Source organism: Aspergillus tubingensis, assembly GCF_013340325.1.
Source record: "Aspergillus tubingensis WU-2223L DNA, scaffold_11, whole genome shotgun sequence".
Classification (NCBI taxonomy): domain Eukaryota; kingdom Fungi; phylum Ascomycota; class Eurotiomycetes; order Eurotiales; family Aspergillaceae; genus Aspergillus; species Aspergillus tubingensis.
Genome location: NW_023336285.1, coordinates 980,427 through 1,000,071, shown reverse-complemented (window position 1 = coordinate 1,000,071; position 19,645 = coordinate 980,427). Strand labels below are relative to the sequence as shown.

At 51.3% G+C, this 19,645-nt stretch overlaps 7 protein-coding genes across 7 annotated transcripts; 4 read left to right on the top strand and 3 right to left on the bottom strand.

Moving 5' to 3' along the window:
• Positions 1-1,140: 1,140 nt before the first annotated feature.
• AtWU_09673 (galactokinase galE) lies at positions 1,141-2,834 on the top strand (the record flags this gene model as incomplete). The annotated part of the gene is made up of 3 exons (XM_035504779.1): positions 1,141-1,796; positions 1,856-2,737; positions 2,798-2,834. 3 exons carry the CDS (start codon positions 1,141-1,143, stop codon positions 2,832-2,834), a joined length of 1,575 nt encoding a protein of 524 aa, XP_035360672.1.
• Positions 2,835-3,302: 468 nt separating this feature from the next.
• On the bottom strand, positions 3,303-4,547 carry AtWU_09672 (uncharacterized protein; the record flags this gene model as incomplete). Its single annotated transcript, XM_035504778.1, has 1 exon — positions 3,303-4,547. The coding sequence occupies one exon, from the start codon at positions 4,545-4,547 to the stop codon at positions 3,303-3,305; it is 1,245 nt and encodes a 414-aa protein (XP_035360671.1).
• Positions 4,548-5,155: 608 nt separating this feature from the next.
• On the top strand, positions 5,156-7,645 carry AtWU_09671 (Mcm10/DnaG-type zinc finger protein; the record flags this gene model as incomplete). The annotated part of the gene is made up of 2 exons (XM_035504777.1): positions 5,156-5,165; positions 5,238-7,645. 2 exons carry the CDS (start codon positions 5,156-5,158, stop codon positions 7,643-7,645), a joined length of 2,418 nt encoding a protein of 805 aa, XP_035360670.1.
• Positions 7,646-9,068: 1,423 nt separating this feature from the next.
• Positions 9,069-10,481, bottom strand: AtWU_09670 (uncharacterized protein; the record flags this gene model as incomplete). Its single annotated transcript, XM_035504776.1, has 2 exons — positions 9,069-9,666; positions 9,730-10,481. 2 exons carry the CDS (start codon positions 10,479-10,481, stop codon positions 9,069-9,071), a joined length of 1,350 nt encoding a protein of 449 aa, XP_035360669.1.
• A 913-nt stretch (positions 10,482-11,394) lies between these two features.
• AtWU_09669 (DASH complex subunit DUO1) lies at positions 11,395-12,177 on the top strand (the record flags this gene model as incomplete). The annotated part of the gene is made up of 3 exons (XM_035504775.1): positions 11,395-11,691; positions 11,765-12,061; positions 12,118-12,177. 3 exons carry the CDS (start codon positions 11,395-11,397, stop codon positions 12,175-12,177), a joined length of 654 nt encoding a protein of 217 aa, XP_035360668.1.
• Positions 12,178-12,583: 406 nt separating this feature from the next.
• On the top strand, positions 12,584-13,335 carry AtWU_09668 (UPF0132 domain protein; the record flags this gene model as incomplete). Its single annotated transcript, XM_035504774.1, has 4 exons — positions 12,584-12,951; positions 13,018-13,060; positions 13,113-13,215; positions 13,265-13,335. The coding sequence occupies 4 exons, from the start codon at positions 12,584-12,586 to the stop codon at positions 13,333-13,335; spliced, it is 585 nt and encodes a 194-aa protein (XP_035360667.1).
• Positions 13,336-15,387: 2,052 nt separating this feature from the next.
• AtWU_09667 (formin-binding protein HOF1) lies at positions 15,388-18,728 on the bottom strand (the record flags this gene model as incomplete). Its single annotated transcript, XM_035504773.1, has 7 exons — positions 15,388-15,557; positions 15,617-17,699; positions 17,747-17,845; positions 17,907-18,119; positions 18,172-18,458; positions 18,519-18,623; positions 18,686-18,728. The coding sequence occupies 7 exons, from the start codon at positions 18,726-18,728 to the stop codon at positions 15,388-15,390; spliced, it is 3,000 nt and encodes a 999-aa protein (XP_035360666.1).
• Positions 18,729-19,645: the final 917 nt, after the last annotated feature.

Below are 19,645 nucleotides of genomic sequence, written 5' to 3'. Positions count from 1 at the left end.
GAGGATATAATGTTGTATCGCCTCACATGAGTTGCGCATGAAAAATTCTCCGCGGGCTTTTTGTCCCTTCCCGGGTTACTAGAAGTAGGCGCATAGGTTCTGCTGGAATGAGCTCTTCCGAGATCGGGACCACCCGACCTTTGTGAAGTAACTCTTGAAGGTTACGGGATGAGCTCATATACCGAACAGAAACCCTTTCTTTTCTGGAAAAGTCTTTGAATTTCAAGATATAAATTCTCCAGTTTCTTGATAACGATCGGAATGTGATGTTGTTACCCCACAATTTCCATCCAATACTAGTCAGTCTTGACTCGATCGGGCGAGGAAGCTAGCAATAGTTAACTGGGCCTGAACACCAATACCTGACTAAGAGCAGTATAGATTAATTAAATTGTCTTTTGATTAGGGTGTACCAATTGGCTGGTGGTGGTTGACCTCTCTAAATTATACACACGGCCGTGCGATTTGCAACGGTTGGCATCCACTCGGCCGTCCAGAAGCCGAGGCCACCTGGGTTCGGCTAAATTGGGTGTCTTGCGGGATTATAGGGAAGAGGATGCTTTACACGGTGTCGATTGGCTGGCACCTGTCGAATCCATTAACAATGAGGTAGTGAAAATGAGATAGAAGTGTGATGAGGATTCAACGGAAACAAAGATACAACGGCTCGCCGTCGACACAATAGCAGAAGGGTATCCCGACCGAGCTGGGGGGACCCCAGGGCCATGCCGAATCAGCCGAAACACACGGGGAATCGGTTGAAAAGGACTGGAGAAGCGAGTCGGAGAGCCGTCCAGCGACTCCAGCGAGCGAGTGTCATTTCCGGGCAACTCCACTCTTTCCCCGGCCTTCAAGCAATCACACCTCCAGAACTATCCCGCCCGTGACCAGCCTGTTATGCTCAATCCGGAACCGATCAGGGTCTCTGCGGAGCACCACCACCTCGAATTTTTCCCTCCTATCCTGGCGATTCAGGGACGCTGACGTTTTAGCCGGTATTAATCTATTTGTCTTACTTTCTGCTTTTCTCCTTTTCGCTCTTCGTTTCTTTTCTTTTCTTGCTTCTTCTCATCATCTTCCATATCCCGCTCCCCTCGTGTGATCTGCTATTTTTCTTTTTCCTCCCATTTCTACCCCGCCATGGCAACCCCGCAGGAACTCGTCCCCCAGACAGAGTCCATCGCTGAGGTCTACGCAACTGACGATGCCTCCGTCACTTCAGTTGCGCCTCACCATCAGTCTCGGTTTAACAACCTGGTCTCCCAGTTCACCAAGGTTTACAGCCATCGTCCCGATTTCGTGGCCCGCAGTCCCGGTCGCGTGAACATCATTGGTGAGCACATCGACTACAACCTTTATGATGTCCTCCCTACAGCAGTAAGCGTGGACGTGATCATTGCTGTAAAGGTCGTCCCTGCGACTGGCTCCGACTCTGTTGTAAAGATTGCCAATGTCAACCCGGAGAAGTTCCCTACCCGCGAGTTTGTCGTGCCTCGTGACACGGACATTGAAATCGACCCTAAGAAGCATGAGTGGGTTAACTACTTCAAGGCGGGACTCCTGGGCGCCCTGAAGTTTTTGCGCAAGCAGAATGCAGATGGCTCCTTTGTGCCTGCTAGTATGGAGGTTCTCCTGGACGGTAATGTACCTCCGGGTGGTGGTATCTCTAGCAGTGCGGCTTTCGTATGCGCCAGTGCCTTGGCTGTCATGAAGGCCAACAACCATGATGTCTCGAAGCAGGATCTTCTTGATTTGGCAGTAGTGTCTGAGCGTGCAGTTGGCGTCTACTCCGGAGGGTATGTTACCACTGACCACTCCATTCCACCATTCGATGCTAAACTCTACTGCTTACTAGCATGGACCAAGCCGCCTCCATCTTCTCTCGCCGAGGATACCTCCTGTACACCCAATTCTTCCCTAACTTCTCCGTTCAGCACGTTCCCATTCCAAAGGCCGATGAGGAAATCACTTTCCTTATGGCCCAGAGCTTCGTCACCTCCAACAAGGCCGAGACCGCTCCCCGTCACTACAACCTCCGTGTCGCTGAGTGCACGCTCGCCGCCGTGGTCCTGGCTGCCCGGAACGGCTTGACCCTCCCCAAGGACAACAGCTCTCTCGGCTTCAGTCTCCGTAACTTCCACAACGAGTTGATGCGCAAAGAGGGCCGTCTCGGCGACCCCCTGGAGTACCAGATTGACTCCGTCATCCAGAGCACTCTGGAGCTTCTGACGCAAGAGGAAGGATACACTCGCGAGGAGATCGCCAAGCTTCTCGGCATCACTGTCCCCGAACTCGAAGCCAAGTACCTTTCTTCTTTCCCCGTTCAAGCAGAGCGTTTCCTCCTTCGTCAACGCGCCCTGCACTGCTTCACCGAGGCCCGCCGAGTCTTGGACTTCAAGGCATGCCTCGCGAAGGCGAGCACCCTCGATGAAAGACGCATCCAGTACCTGGGTCAGCTCTTGAACGAGTCCCAGGCTTCTTGCCGCACCCAGTACGACTGCAGTGCACCGGAGGTGGATGAGATCTGCGATATCGCTCGTCGGGCGGGAACCCTGGGTAGCAGACTGACCGGTGCCGGATGGGGTGGTTGCACCGTCCACATGCTGCCCCAGTCCAAGGTCGAAGCTGTTACCAAGGCCTTGAAGGAGGAATACTACCTGAAGCACTTCCCTGATATCAGCGAGGAGAAATTGGCTGAAGCCATGGTCATTAGCAAGCCGTCTAACGGATCGTTCATGTATGTCCCCTACCCTAGGTTCTTCTCTCACTTGTGGAACGATACTAATGTAATTGACAGGGTCACGGGCGCAGCTATTGCCCAGGTTGAAGTTTAGGGGTAGTGTGGTATTATTCTCTTTTTGAAGTAGTGCGTCATATGGTTGGCATCATGAAGTTGGATCATTCAGCGTTGGCTTTTATTTCCCTTGCAGATTGCAAACTCAATCGCGACCCTTTGTGTCCAATTGGAATTTCCAAGCACTTGTGTATATCGTGTGAGAGTCTATGTACAAATGGGATTATCTTTGTGACGGGATCATCATTTTGGAATATTCCCTGCTTAGAGACAGCAGCACTGATGAGTGTCTGCAAGTTTCTGTCCCAATAGCAGGATATGTCGCAACCAGAAAGCCAGATCACTACTCCCAGGGCTCGAGGGTAACGGAATGCCCCAGGATTCTATGCATCCTGCTGGAGTACGGACCTTTACAGTCCTGATAGCGTCTTCTCAAGACTCCAAAGTGCGCCATCACTCGGAGCAATGTTAGACCATGTATTCGCAACATAACCAAAACCCCCAACTCTCAAGCCTTCTTCGCAGCCGCCTTTCCAAAGAAATCACTCATCTTCTTCATTCCCGTCGTATTAACCTTCTTCAAATCCCGAACTCCCCTCGACTCATTCGCCTTCTTCTTCTTTTCCTCTTCCTCCATCCTGCGCTTCTTCTCCGCTCTCGACTCCGCAGCCTCCTGATCCTCCACGCTCCTCTTCCGAGAGAAATCACCCAGCGACCTCGACGCCAGCGCCTCCGCCCTCAGCTTCGCCACAAGGTCCAAATGATCCCGCATCGGCTTGAAATCCCTCGGACTCTCCGGCGCAGCTAGTAACTCATCTATCCGCGCGCTCATCTCCTTGGATAGATAGCATTCTTTCATGAATGATAACGCCACAGATATCCGTAGGAGGTTGGCTACTCCTTCAGGAACCTTTACGCCTTCGGGGAGATCCTCCTTTGCATCTTCGTTATTTGTGGTGGTCTTCTCATCCGTTCCCTTCTCCTCGCTCTTATCTTCGCCCTCATTCTCCTTATTCTCCCCCGTAGCCGCCACATCATCCCTCTTCACTGTCATCAATGGCGTCGCTAGCGCCTGTCTCACAAACCTCTCCTCAAGACTCGGAGGCAACCCCGCACTAACCATCCTATCCGCCTTCGCGACAAGCTCCTGGAGTAGTTTCGTCTCGTTAAACCGGAACAACTTCTCATCGCCCGCTTCAACGGAGTCGCTAATCGCAGCGGCGCGGGCGTGCAGTGTCCCGCGGAAGGTTTCGTCGTATAGCACATGGCGGAGGTGAGGTGGGAGGAGCTCCTCGTCCAGCGAGTCGATGATGTCGTCTAGGGGTTGGAAGAGGTTGTTTTGTTTGGTGTTTGCGGTGAGGATGGGGATGAGGAAGAAGAGGATGTCGATGGGGGTGGCGAGGAGGAGTTCGGCTTTCTTGGAGATGTGCGCTGGCGGTTGGGGTGTGGATGAGGAGGAATCAAGGTTGCGCACGAGTAGGGTGCTTCGGGGCGCGGAGGGAGATGAGAGGACGGTGAATTCGTATACGCCGAGTTTGGGATCGAAGAAGTAGCGGGTTGGTTCGGCGCTTCGCGGGTTGGGGAGGGTGAGGAAGCGTGCGTCGGCGCTGGCGGTGGAGGGGAGAATGAATGTTTTCTTGGGGGTGGATTGTGCTGGCGGTGCTGATGTTGATGCTGCTGCTGTTGTTTGGTGATCGGAGGTGGATGGAGGGGATTGAGGTTGCTCCGATGGAGCGCTTGAGCGGGTTCGCATTGTGATGATGCGATGTGTGTAAGGTAGTATACGAGGGGGTTATATGAAGTGTACAGGTGTTATGGGCGTTTCATTAGCAGCAATTGAGGTTCGAAATTTGGATATGAAGATAGCGAAATGGAAATATTGACGGATAGTCCGAAGGGGGAAAGACAAGTAATAATGGTAATTGAAACGCGTCTTTTTCACTGGTTCAACGCGACACGCGCTAACCAATCATCGGCCGTTGCGACACAAGTCAGCGGGCAGGCATGCATGGGCCTCAGGCCGCGGGCGAGAAAGGAAACTAAAGGCGGATTGGTTGCAGCTCACTTTCATTCCCTTGCGTTTCATTTCATGCAGGCCTGCCGGTTCCTGCTCCCCCTTTCTTTTCTTCGTCAGAGTCTTGAATCCGTCAGGTGGCCGAGGTAGTTGTTGCTTTGCTGCTCCTGTCCTCCGAACCCCAGAGCCCCAGTTTCGAGAAGACGCCATTCCCCGCATCCCTTCGTTGAGTGAATATGGCAGGAAGGGTAGCACGATAGATAGAAGACGATAAGCGGGATCGGAATTCAATCTGCATTTTTTCTTTTCACAACCGGAAATACTCTATAATTGACACCGTGGATGCGATGACAAGCAGTGAGTGAGTGCCTTGTGTTTCTGTTCAGCTCGACCTTCTTTCCGTGCGCTGACGCGCTGCTTCTGTTGCAGTGGCCGAGATCTCGTGGCCGCCAAAGTCCCCTCGGGATGCCCTCTTGAGCACTCCGAATGGTCGCAAGAGGTATGAAGAACTGCAGCGACGTCGCGAACACCTGGGCTCGCCTTTGAAACACTCTGTCACTACTCCCGACTTACGATCCAAGGCGTCACAGCTTCTAAGCGACGGGGTGGACGAGGGTGAAGATGACGAGGATGAGGAAACACTACAGTTGAAGCTCGCGGCCATTGAGGCGCGTCTTAAGCTCAAGCAACTTCAGAAAAGCCGCACGAAGACGGGGACACCTGGTCCAGAGAGGCACGACGGGGAGACTTTCTCTAGACCTGCGTCAGCCCTTGGGTCTTTCCAAGGACATGATGAGCCGTTAGGGACAAGAAGTCATGGTCATGTGACGGATAGCAATGCTCATATCGATGATGTCCAGGTGCCGCTATCGCCGACGAGGCGTGCTGCTCCTCCCACGGATCCTGTGTCCCCGCGGAGGTATTTGTTAGGCATTGACAAAGGCCTCAGAAGTAGGGATGTGTCGCTGAAGCGTCCGCCAAGTTCAAAGGGAGCTGCTCAGCCAGCAAGTAGACCTGGGACGCGAGATGGTCTAGTCTCTCGTTCTGGCAGTCTTCTGCAAGCAATAACCGTGGGTGGGGAGCGCAACCGTCCAAAGAGCTTCAGTGAACGTATGGCTGAGAGCCGGTCTGCCGATGCGTCTCGGAGAGAACGAGCAGCACGAATGGAGAGAATTCAGGCAAATCGAAGCTCTGCCTTCCAGATCGATAAAGCGGAAGTGGAGGCCTTCAAAGCAGCTGCCGAGTCAAGGAAGGACGTCCCAGCTTCGCCAACGAGGAGGCGTCGAGCCGAAAGCTTCAGTCGAGAAGACGTCCTTCGGTCATATAATCTGAAGCCGTCGCTGAAAAGGGGCCGGAGCCAGACCACGTCTAGCGTGCAGAGATCTGATGATGGCGTGGCTGATGCGAAGGATTCACTGCCATATTTTCACCGACGGAACCACAAGTCTGAGTCCGAGGTGCCTGCCAGCTCTCAGAACAGTGCGACCGATGATTCTCAGGGCGAGAAAAGTGGTGACTCCTCAAAGTTTGAAGCATTCTCTTCCTTGCACTTGTCCAACCGCATCCTACCCCATTCGTTCTTGTCTCGAACCCTGGAAGACAAGAAAGCTCTTAAGATTCCTGATCTCTTACGCACAGTGAAGGCGCCTGACTTTGAACTGCCAGAGGAAATTGACACAGACTATGTTGTATTCGGTATAGTAGCATCGAAATCAGAGCCCAGGCAAATCAAGCAACCGGCCAACACTACTAAGAAGGAGGTTGATCCATTTGACGATGGAACTAATAACACCAACCAATACATGGTCATTACTCTGACAGATTTGAAATGGACTATTGATCTCTTCCTTTTCGACACTGCCTTTCCACGATACTACAGAATCTCCGAAGGAATACTCATTGCCATTCTGAACCCCACAATCATGCCACCGCCCAAGAACAAGACAGACACCAACAGGTTCAGTCTCGCCATTTCCTCATCTGATGACAAGATCCTAGAGGTCGGCTATGCGCAAGACATCGGATTCTGTAAGGCCGTTAGGAAGGATGGCAAGACCTGCCACTCATGGGTTGATGGCCGGAAGACTGAATTCTGCGACTTTCATGTCGACCTACAGGTCCGTCGAACACAAGCAGGTCGAATGGGAGTAAATGGCGGCACGGGCATGTATGGACCTGGTGGCCGCTCAGGGTCTCGAACCGGTTTCTACGGCGGAGACAAGAAAGTTCGCCCCCAGAATGGACTGAAGCCAAATGGCGCAAGATACGACTATCAATCACAATCGTCCTATTACGTTGCACCGGCTCCAAAAACCAGGGGCGGCGGACCCTCCTTCCACCCTCACCCGTCTGGCCAGTCTGCCGCAGCCCTAATCGATGCAGATCACGACGACCCTTTCATCGCCGCCGGAATGATGGGCCGTGGCATGGAAAGCAAAGAAGAGCGCTTCCGCCGACGACTCGCAGAGAAGAAACGCGAACGCGACATCGCAGAGAGGCTGATCTCCCGTTCCGGGGGTGTAGGCGCCGAATATCTCCGATCACGAGATAACAACAACGTCCAATCACCCCATCCCGAGCAGGCAAAGAACAACTTAGATGAATTTTCCACCACCAATCTGGGCATCTCAAACTTTAGAAAGGCAGACAGTGTGAAGCTGAGCCCTCTGAAACGCGCTCATGACGGCGACAGACCCCACGGCAGCGGTGTCAAGAAGACCCGGTTCATAACTTCCCATGGCATCAAGGAAGCCGGAAGAGACAGTCTAGGAGGAAAACCCGACATGGTGCCAACGAACAATGATGATGACGACGACGATGAACTAGACATCATCTAGAGAAAAAACAGCTTTTTTTTCTTTCAATGTTATGAAAACAAAATATAGATACCCTTCGTTACCTGCAACGCAGTTGACCCCCGTCCTTCTACGGCGAATATTCCATTGAAATATCAGTCATTCCAGTGTCACTCACCAGCAAATACACACGCTCGCTAGTCCGATTAAACATAAACAGCAGAAAAAGAACATGTTCGACTACTCCTATTTGACACCAACTTACCACTTTCATTTTCCTTAGCAGCAGAAACATGAACAGCAACAGAAATCAGATACACCATCTTGGTACCCACTGGAATATCCCCCCTTACTACTTACTACCGCAACAAGAGAATGAATGAATGAACGAGATTTCTACTTTTTTTTCCTTATTTGTCTGTCCTTACAACGAATGACTAACCGATTCATGATGTTTGTATTCAGCACGCTTGTCTTCTTCTTCCTTCCTTTCTTGATTTGTACGAGTACCCCCCTTTTCGTTTTCCTTCTTCCCGGTGAGTTCTTGCGGATTATCTGGGACATAAAGTGTATTATTAGCAGAGAACCTACCATTCGTAGCTTGAAATATGAGATATGAAGAAAAACTAGTAGTCTTCATTGAACAAGAATTGTTTGTATGTGGGAACTGTTCTGAGGTGATGTGGTGAAATCTTAGTACTTACTAGTAAGTACTACTAAACGGTCGAGAAGGGATATTAGTAGTATGATATGATGTATGTAGTGAGTCGTTCAAGCCACTATATATCGTGTCTGTCATGTGTATAATGAACAAGCAGAGTAGGAAAAGCAGACGTCACAATTTCATGTTCATTGAATGGTATCTAAGTTGGTTGTACGAGAGAAATTGAAACTCTCAAGCTAGCTAACTAAGCTAAGTAGGTAGAAAGGCCGAGATTCTCAAGCCAAGTCAGTCACAGAGACAGAAGCAGTGGAAGGGAGTAGAAAACACGCCGGCGATATGATAATAAGAAGCATCGGAGAAAAGCAGAAACAAAAGGCGAAGAGAAAAAGAAAAGAACAGAAAACTCCATCCCATGTGCCAGTCCAGCCCATTTACCTATCCGTCCGTCCCATTTAGCCCGTAGTATCGCGCCTGTTCCCTTTTCCGACTGATCACTCGGAGTTATTGTTATGTTCAAGACAAAAGACAATGATGCTTTTGTAGCTGATATCAAACACATGGAAACTGAATTGAGGACAGCCGGACACATTAAAAAACCTAGTATAGTCGACCTATTGAGTCAAGGACGCCAGTGAATATCGAACGAGAAGATAGAAGAACGCTGAAAACAAGGACGCTCGTCAAGAGATTGTTTTTTTCTGCGGTAGAATCCGTGACGGGCAGAATCAAGAGGGAAGACTTTGCTTCCGATGGCTTCAAGGTTCCACTGGTGGTCTTGCATATAGGCGGACAAGATCATGCTCATGACGCAGTCGCTTTGTTGCCTCGTGTCTTCTTGGGAGCTGGGCCACCAGGGCTGCCAGCGGCTTCGGCATCTCGCTTCTTGGCTTTGGTCCCTGTTAAAGCAGGAGCTGTCTTTTTGCGGAGCCAACCATCGAACGGACTAACGCGCTTTTTCTTGGCTTCGGAGGCCGTGGGTGTCTCACTATGCTCGGGGCCATCCCGCTTGGATCGCGAACGCAGTGACCGCACCGTAGCCCCGGGTGACGCAGGAGTTGCAACGGAGGATTGCGGGGGAGGAGTGACTGGCCGTTGCTGCATCTCCACGTCAACCGCAGGGTCTTCATCCTCCTCGACTTCATCGTGAAGCAGGTGATCCTCAATATCAGTGGCTGCCTCCTCATCGACATCGCTCGAGCGAGATTCTTGGGGAGTCTGCGACTTCGCGGTAGGGAAGAGCACACGAGGCTTGATTGACGAGCGAGTCAATGGACGAACATTGTGGATAGATGAGTCGATGAGGTCCGGACGGGCTGCCAGCAAGCCCAAGTCGTCATCGTCATCATCAAGGTCGCTCTCAGCGTCATCCGTAAACTTGCGGAACATTTTCTTGCCTCGGCTGCGGGATATGTTAGTACACAAGACAAAAGTAGAGTAGGGAAACTTGTGGAAGTGAACTTACAAAACGTAAAGCATGCCATCCTCACGATTGAGCGAGTCGTCTATTTCCTTGTCGCGGCGGCTCTCTTTGCGTCTGGAGGCACGAGTAGTTGTATTGCTGACTGTGGGTTTGTTGTAGAACGGATTATCTTCGCTTTCGTCGACTTCTGGGATGCGATCGCGCGAGTCGGTGTAAATTTGAATCTCGGAGCCGCCCTGGGCGTTGTCTTCGCAGAAACTATCCAACGAGAAGCCTGTATGCTTCTTCGTCTTCTTTCTGGCGCTAGGGGGCGGAGGGAACAGCACTCGTGCGGTATTTCCAACATCCGCGACAGCCTTCTTGCGAGGCGTCTTGGCTGGAGTAGGAAGCATTCCTTCGGTCATAGTCGGTCGAAGTGATCGCGATTGATGCCGGAGAGAGGAAGGTTCTGCGCCGAAGGGATCCGAGTCATGTGTGCCGGAGGGGCCTCCAAGTGAATGTGTCGCAAACAAGCCGGTAGCTCGGGCCGACTTGAGCTTCCGGGGCGAGGTCTGAACTGAGCCAGGAGGAGACAGTGTGTCGGATTCATCCAAGTCGTACTTGTTCGCGGTGGTCTTCGAGCTCGGGAAGGTAGGCGGGGGAGTGGTACGGGACTCTCTGTCTCTGGCAGCACGTTGGCTTGCTAGTCTGGCTGAGTATCGCGTGGAGTATGGTTCATAATCATCGTATTTAGCTCCAAGTCGCGGAGTAGGCGGGATTCGTAGGGTGGAGGGCGGTGGTGGTGTTGTGGCCATTGTGAATAATGACGCCGAACACGGGCTAATACAGGTCCAGTGTGGCTGTGGATACGCTCAATAGCCCCAACTTCAAGTGCACAATAATACCCAGCTAAACAGATAGATGCGAATCCAAAAGAATTGAGATATATAAGCGTGGTGGGTGATGGGAATCAGGCCGTGACAGGTTCAAGGGCGTTAAAAAGGGAGGAAAACGCCAAAAGCCGACCGTGTAATCCAAGGCAACAGGGCGCGCAATATCGATGGGCGTGTCACTATCAAAGAGCAGATCCAAGGGAGCGAGACCAATGGGACGGTAGTAGCCGTAAACAAAGAAAGGAGGAGGAGGAGTAGTGGTAGTGGTAGTAGTGGTAAGAGTGGATGTGAATTGTGGATGTGAGGGAGAGAAGGTGGTAGTTAGTGGACTGGGGAAAGGGAGGGAAGAAGAGACGAGGTGAGGTTCAGAGAGTGGATGGGATGGCTGGTGCCCGCGATCTGGAATGTTTGGCCCGCTTTGGTGGTGCTTCCTTGTCGCGTCCCAGCCACACCTTTTTTTCTTACACGCCTTCTTCCGCCTCGTTTAGTTAGGCTTTAACAACTAACTAACCAACCAATTGCTTGGGTACCGACTAGATAGACTAATTCCATAGTCGGGCTATTACTTATACTCTCCCATCCCTAACGACTGGCTGAGACTGCCCCACGATAATTAGCTGTCGATCGGCATTCTTCCTTTCTTCATTGGTGGTTATTTCCCCTTCCCCTCCGCCAGCTGGTGCATTTCATTATTCAACTACTCCGATTTTGTATCCTCGTTCCCTTTCAAGATCAACCAAAACAATCATTGTTGTTTCCACAGCCACGCCTCCCCCCCACCATAACCACCACCACCACCAACACCCATACTATCTATCACTCCTCCTAAAACACCATGACGCACCGCAGCACCGCAGAGGAAATGGACAGGCTTCAGCTGTCGGATGATGACTCTGATGACCTTTGGGATTCCCCCTCCAAACGCGGAAATAAAATGCTACACCATAGAGCTGTGAAGGAAGAAAGCATGTCGCCAGAAACCACCATTACCCATGACGGAGGGGAAACTCTGTTTGACCGTCAGGAGGCGCGGGAGGCCGCATTGCGCAGTGAATTGGAGAGCGTCCGCAAGATCAACCAGGTCATTGAGGGGCTACTAGGAAGCTTGGATTGTGCTAAGGAGAACATGGGTGTAAGTTCAAGTCCAACTTACCGTCATCGACCTTCTACAATAGCAATTGCTAACCACCGATGATGATCTGTAGACTGTCTCGCGCACCATAGACTCTGCTTCTACCTTGCTCCAAACCTGGACGCGAATCCTCTCCCAGACCGAACACAACCAGCGGTTAATCCTCAATCCTAATTGGCAAGGCGCCGTCCAAGATGTGGCCGACATGGAGAATGAAGAAATCCTCCGGCAACAGGCAGCAGAGAGACGCGAACGGGAACTTCAACAGCAAAGGGAAGCTGCTGCCCGGAAGGCTGAAGAAGACCAGCGCAAGAGAGCGCTGGCTGCGGGCACCCGCACTACGCGTGGGACGACCACTCGTGGACGGGTGGTGCGTAGCGGTCTGGGAAGGACACCGAGCACCTCGTACTCAGGAACAAGCTCCAGCACTACCAGGACTACCACATCTTCAACATCCAAGCCATCGACGACCTCCACGACGCGTAGACCGGTCAGTGGGATCGCGCGGGGCACAGGAATTGCGCGGGGGCGCGGCAGGGTGTAGAGGAGGCAGGCATGAACAAAAACGATTTTCCATGTACAGTACTACGAGAGAGGAATGACAATGATGATATGATGATACCCAAGATGACATGCAGTTACGTGATGAGTGGTGGAGGTGGGAAGAATGTAACCAGCAGCAGCAGCAGCAGCAGCAGCAGCAGAGCAGCGGGGAAGTGATGGCTGCCTGAGGCGACGAACTGCGGTACCGCGATAAAGCTACTTACTTGAAACTAGTAGCTCAAAGCGTGGGCTGATAAGCGCGTCTCCCGTCCATTCATCCCGTTTGTCTGTCCTTACTTTTCTCTCCTGGCTTTCGTTTTTTCATCTTCCGCTTCATCGCCTGCTCAAGATGAACTTTGCGCCCTACCAGGACGAGTCCCCCGAGGTGGAACGCGCCTTTTCGCCGTCGCTGGCCGACGCGAATCGCATCAAGTCCCCCAATCTTCGATCGCCTCGCGGATCTCCTCCCGTCCCCGGACTCGCTTCACCGGGGCTCCCCTCCCCCAGTCAGTTCGCCGGTGCGGGTCATATAAACACCAGTGGACATGGAAACACGGGATTTGGAAATGATGTTGAGAGCGGTCGTTGGAATCTCGGGGCTTTCGACACCAGTCTCCCCATCCGCATGGATGTTGAAGCTATGCTGGCATATCTGCTTCTGCCTCCTGCCGGTGGTGTCTTCCTCCTGTTGGTAGAACACAAGAGCGACTATGTTCGGTACGATTCCATCTTTCCTATATCCCAGAGGCATCTCTTTGCCAGATTTGCTGACACGCCTTAAAGCTTCCACGCCTGGCAATCGAGCATGCTTTTCACCGTCATGTTTGTAAGTCACGCTATCGACCGATTCGACCGTTGACACCTCTAACGTCATTCAGATACTCCACCTAATATTCTCCTGGTCAAGCTTCTTCTCATGGCTCTTGTTTATTTGTGATATTGCAATGATCGGGTTTCTCAGCATGCGGGCTTATCGAGATGGTGTGTTCTCACGATTGCGCAACGATAACACAAGCTGACCACACTTTAGTTGACACACTCGAACATTTCGAAGTCCCAATCTTTGGCCGACTGGCCAACTCCTTTGTTGACGATGAATGAACTCTCTATAATAACTGCATGATATTGCTCTTCACATGATATGTGTCCCGAGGCTGCTCGCCTGATGCTTCTTAAGCCACCTTGCCTGGACAATCTTCCTGATCAAGGACTGGTGAGCCTTCCATTGTACAGTGTCAATTGAACATATTGCGGAACCTCTTATGTCTTTATAATCTGTTATTTGCTGGCCTGCTGTGCATGATGCTCTGCTATGTATTCCTGTCACTACCCATCATGCTGTCTTCACTTGAATTGTAATATCTCTTTATCACACCTTTCTAGCTGCTCCATACCGTGCTTCGTCAAGTTCCGTCGTTGCCTGCCTGGCTGTGAAGTCTTAACAAAATTTTCATCTTGTAGTGATGCTGAAAACTTGATTCACAGCTTTCCGTGGAATAAACGTCGACACAATGGCTCGGCGTGTGCCCCAATTCACCACACTTTGGCATATAGAAAGATTTCTTTCGGCGCCTAGCAAAGATGCCATAGCTCTCTACTCACCATCTTGCAGATCCATCAGCGAGAAGACAAGCCAAGATTTCCAGACTCATTTGCATGGCTTCAGATAATCAGCCAGTATCGAATCGAGAAAGCAGGAAACTCTTTTTTCTTACCTCTTAACAATCGATGCCCTTTGATCCAGGGCCAATAAAATCCTCCAACGGCGAACTTTCCACTCTACTACGCTTCTGCATGCACCAAATCCTTCTGAGACAGTCAAAAAATGTGCCACATCCAGCGGGTCTGCAACAGTTGCGGACATATTAACGACCACGTCTACCTCGTCTGCAACATCGCCAAAGCCGCAGCTGACACGAATGGAAATGGTGAACCATTCCAGCCCGGTCTCAAAAGTCTTACGCCGAAAACCATCTGGGATAAGATTTCCCAGGTTGGATTCCACGCATCCACACAACCGTATTGCAAAGACGGTAGAATACGTTGCCTGACAACTCCAGGAGGTTTTAGATGTATGGTGGAGGGATGCGGCCGTGCAGACTAATCCGAAGACGTCAATGAACTCTAACCCTCCTACGACCATCTTCCTTCACGATAGACAACCTTGAAATCGAAATCGACCTGCTATTGCTTGCCTTGCAGGCATATCTTCTCCCTCTTCGCGTCCGTCAAAACTTCACACGCTGGCATGTGTTCTCTAGATTGCTAGGGCTCGATTTCTCTCTCTCTCTCTCTCTCTCTCTCTCCCCCCATCTTTGTTTTGTACGATACATGTGCGCGGGCATCTCATTTTGTATCAGTTGGTATTGGTTTCTGAGCATTTCCTAGATGTCGTGCAGGTTCTATACCCTTTTGCTACTCTTATTTTACCAGTGGGGCGAGCTGCCACCAGATGTGACCTCCCTCTAATTGAGCGGTCACTTTATGGTATTGGGTTACCTTTTCAAGCTTGCTCTGCTCAGTTGGTCTCTCTTTGTGGGCTCTTTTAGCCACGTCTACAAATTTTTGGCCAGGTAAATAGTATTGAATGGTGACTCTCTTATCTGGAAACTGTTACATGCATCCCCAACGAGATTAAGCTATAATAAATTGTCTAGTCATAGAACGTAGTACGTATACGCAAAAAATACAGCGCCCATACGCCAAGTTATTATTCAAGTATCTCAACGCAGCTAATTCAAAAAGAAAAGAAAAGAAGAACTAGTCCGTATCTTCAACGAAAGACAATTCGAGCAAAATCAAGCACACAGGTATCGGAGATTCAGCACACAAGAAACACAATCAAGATCAACAAAAAGAGGTCCAAAGAGGTGGCAACCAATTTTGACATGCTAGAAACTGAGGAGAAAAGACGCAAAAAAGAATGTGCCATGGAAGGGGAGGAATAGATACTACTAGACCCAAAGATTAGAAGATGTGGCAAAGAAGAGACAAATGAGCACAATTTGGTATCATGATCATGAACACGTGATTAAGTAGGACATGGTTGGGTCATAGATGGGGTGATGGAATGAATGATTTGGTTGTTGTTGGTTCATGAGATAGGCATTGATCGTGTTTTGTCGTTTGTTTTTTGTTTAGGATTTTTCGTCTTTAGATGATTTGGAGGTAGTTGCTCGGGACTAATCCGGTTCGGCTGCGTGCGGTGGTGATTTCGGCTTCCCACCAGCCGTCGTCTTGAAGGCGGATTACTGATAGGACGTCGCCTTTGCTGAAGCCTAGCTCTTCGGGGATGGCGGCAGTGTAGCTGTACATGGCTCGTGCTGCAGGCAAGGTTAGTTGATTATTGCTATGGGGTTGGAGAGGAGGAAGGGGTATTTACCGAAGTGAAGGATGGGTCGACCGTCGCGGCTGAATTGCCTACTGGGATCGGCAACAGCGACTGTTCTGCTCCTGGACCGACTCCTCACGCTCGCGGCCTCGTCGTAGTATGACATGGGTCTGCCACTGCCACGTCGAGAGCCGTACCCGTCACGACTGCCAGCATACATGTCGGGTTGTCCAGAAAGCTGAAGCTCCATGCCTCCGGCGCTGGATGGCCGGGTTTGTTGTCTGAATTGCGGCTGTGGCGAGACGGCACGAGGCATTGTGTTCTGAGGCTGTCTGTATTGAGGCTGCGGGGACACGCCGCGCGGTGCCATGGTGGGAGATTGCCGGTATTGTGGCTGAGGAGACACGGCACGCGAAGATCCTCTTCGGGCATATTCTGCAGTTGGAGATGCATCCACGGGACGCTGGGATGGCGATGGGACGGTTGGCGATTGGTTGTACCGGCTTCTCATGCTGCTGCTCGAATGGTAAGTTGGACTAGGGCTAGCCGCTCTACTGTATTGCCCCATGCGGGTGTCAACTCGAGGACTGACATGAGGGCTCGCACTTCGTCCTGGACCGGGTGAACGAGCTCGTGTGGCCTCCTGGGACTGTCCACCGTGTCGGCTTGTCAAAGAAGGGGGCTTGCTCGAGCCACGAAGCATACTCTGGGCCTGGCCAGTGTATCTCTGAGTTGTTTTCTGCATCTGCGCTGACGTAAATGCGGGTTGCGGAGCGTCGAGGCGTTTCAGGGATGAATCGTTGTAAGCGGGGGGAGGTGTGCTCACAGCGCCCGGGTTAGCAGCTACTGGTGGCACTGGAGTTGCAATTCCGTGGTATCTGTCAGCAGATACACGAGTGGTTGATTGCTTCCCTGCTACTTTCAGATCTGCAAGAGCCCGGGCAATCGGATCGAGCTCCTCTTCACCAGCCTTGGCTGCTTTCGATGGGGATCCCTTCTTATCCTTGTCAGGGGAGTCCACGTCGAAAACATTGTTTCCGACATTAAGCTGGAAGTTTGCCCTTGGATCCACGGGCTCGGGGCTTCCAGATACTCGGTCGGGGTCGGGAACCGAAATTGGCTGTTGGGGTTGAGGAGCTTTAACGGGACTGGTGGACTTTGACGGTGATTCCCAAGTGCCGCGAGAAGGTGGTTGAGATGGGCCAGACTGGCGGTCTTTATCATGGCGGCTCTTGCGTCGGAAGGGACTGTTGCTGAAGAATGCACTCCTCTTCTTTTGTACCTGTTTGTCTGCCCCTAGACCTGGAAGGGCTACACCATTCGTGGGTTTCGTGGGAGATTGTCTGGCACTTGGTGGCTCCTGACTCGACATCGATGTAGGGTTTGACACTTCGCTCTGGGAATCCCGACTGGACGGTCGGTAGGCGCTATTGGATCCCGAGCTGCGCTCTGAAGGCGGACCTGTCCTGCAGAACATGGTCATACCATCGGTTGGATAAGCGTTGTGTGGCACCTTTGCAATTTCGCCATGCTGGTTGGGGTCATAGTTCGGTGGAAGCTGACCGCCACGCCGTAGATCCAAGGGAGCGGGTTGCTGCATCGGTTGTTGCATTTGTTGCGGCATTTGCTGAGGCATTGGCTGTGGCATACCAGGTTGCTGCACGGGTGGCTGCATTGGCGGCTGCATAGGTTGCTGCACTGGCGGATGCACGGGCTGCTGGATTGGCTGTTGCGGCTGTTGCTGCATAGGCTGCTGCACATGTTTTTGTACGGGCTGCTGCATTGGTTGCTGTGGTTGTTTTTGCGGAGTGACTGTAGCTTCCCTGCTCGAAGGAGTGGACGGGCCGTTTATCTTGGCTGCAATTTCAGCATCGGGATCAATTTGAGGCTCGTACGAAGAAGGCTGCGGTGATGAAGTGCGATATGCTGGGTTTATCGTCCGTTGGAACTGGGCCACCGAGTACCCTTCTTCTTCAGATACTTCCGAGCTGGTATCGTTGATGTCGCCCCGGCAGAAGTTGATAAACTTGGGAGGGTCAGGAATGTCCTGACCGGTTCCTTTCTCTTTGATGAAGTAGATAATGTCCTTTTCGACCTCGCAGTCCTCCAGGGAAAGTCGGATTTTCTCGCAGGACTATTGATCGTTAGCGGAAGCCCGGAAGTTGGGTTGGTAGAACGTACCGCATCATCACTGACGCAGACAGTTGATGCAATATTCGCATACGTCCAGAGACTGCTCTTTGTAAAGTCAAGTCTCTCTTCCTCGAGATCTTGGAATTTCTGGAACAACTTATCAGTATACAGACGTCAAGACTCAAGACAAGTTGCCGATCGCACGTACATCACAAGCTGCTTTCCACTCCTTGTTCCAGCGTGTAGTAGTCTCTTCGAGAATTTTAATAGCTGCTTCATACTCGCTACTGCTCGATGCCAGCTGTATTTGCGTCTTCTCCAATTTCGCTTTGTTCTTACGCTCTTCGTGGCCCATGACCATGTGCCCTTGAGCCAAATAACCCTTGATCCGCAGGCAATCTTGTTCGTACCGATCTCTGGTCTGCTTTGTTCAGTACGGTCCTGTGCACTTTTCCATGGGCAGGGCAATCTACCTTGTTGACAGTCTGAGTCTGTTGGATTTTAGTCTTCAGAAGACGCTCAATACCGTTCTGTATGATCTTTCTTCGCTCCTTGGAACCACCGGCGAAAGCAATCAATGGCTCCTCTAGCTCTCTCTTCATCTGGCCCGCAATTGCTGCGTGGGCCTTCGCAATAGCCTCAGTCTCACCGCGGACGGTATCGAAGGACGACCGGAGGGAGCCTATCTCTGTTGATCCTAGTGGCTTGCGACATAGTGCTAGAAGCTTTCGCGCGTACTCATCCTCGATAGCAGCCCGTACTAATAATCATGTTAGAACACAAACAATCCTCTTACTGAGCCCAGGATCGGCCGACGTACTGTTGTAGAATGTCTTTAACTCATCACACGATACTTTCGATGTGTGCATTCTATCCAACATTGGCCCAACACCCGCGTCTTCCTTGCCCCAAAAGTTGTTGGCAACTGTAGAAGTCGAAGTGTTAGCTGGACATGGAACTCGCTAATCGAATGTCGAGGTACTATACAGGACATGGCCACTGTTGGCCCATCTGCAACTGTGCCCGGCATTTTGGCAGATTATAGTCCGGTAAAAGTGTAGAGCTTCGGCCAGCCTTTGCTCATCTGGTTATCGGTATCTAGGGATATGGGCAATTTGAAAGGTAACGCAGAGCGAGCTGTAAGAAATGTTGAACAACCCGAGAACCCCACGGCGACGGAAAACCAAACGAAGATGGCAACCTGGATGCCCCTGGAGAAGCAAGATAAAGAACCAGAATTTCAGAAAGAAAGAATGGAGAAAGCAGTACAGATGGAACTGGATCTGGTGGAGTTAGCCACAAGCTACGCTGTGGAATGGAGATGGCTGACGCTGTCATGTTTACACTGGCGTGTCTCTCGGGGCAACCGGCGGTAGAATCACGGGGCAGCGTCAGGCAGCCCAATGACCACCTCATCTTCCTCGAGGGCCCATCAAGGGATATCCGCCGGTGGCTATCATTCTCTCCCACTGAACGGAACCTGACGAATGGTATGGATTCTTGTTCCTGTGACGCCCTTCCCACACTTTATTTGCGCCCTTCCTTGGCTTGTAGGGTTTTAAAAACCCTGAGGTCGGTCATTATCCATCCATGGATGTGGCTGGTCCCGAGGTCTCATCGATGGCGCGCGAAGAACGCAATTTACCCATACATTCATTCTCCTTTGAAAACCCCCTATTACCATCTATCCTGCGCTTGGTAAAATAGGATATATCTAGTGCTGTGGATCGTATACGTGGTTCTTCGAAAAAGTGTTGAGAGAAGCTCCATTGCGATAACTCGCCATTATCTACACTAGGTCTGCTCGAGCGGAAATGTCGGTGACCATGTTGAGGGTGTCGGGCATCAATTATCGAGTAACTCTGGGGACAACCGTCAAGAGGGGATCCCGGTTTCCCCCATTTTTGGACATTCGAAAGAGCGTAGATAACTTTACCTTGATAAAAC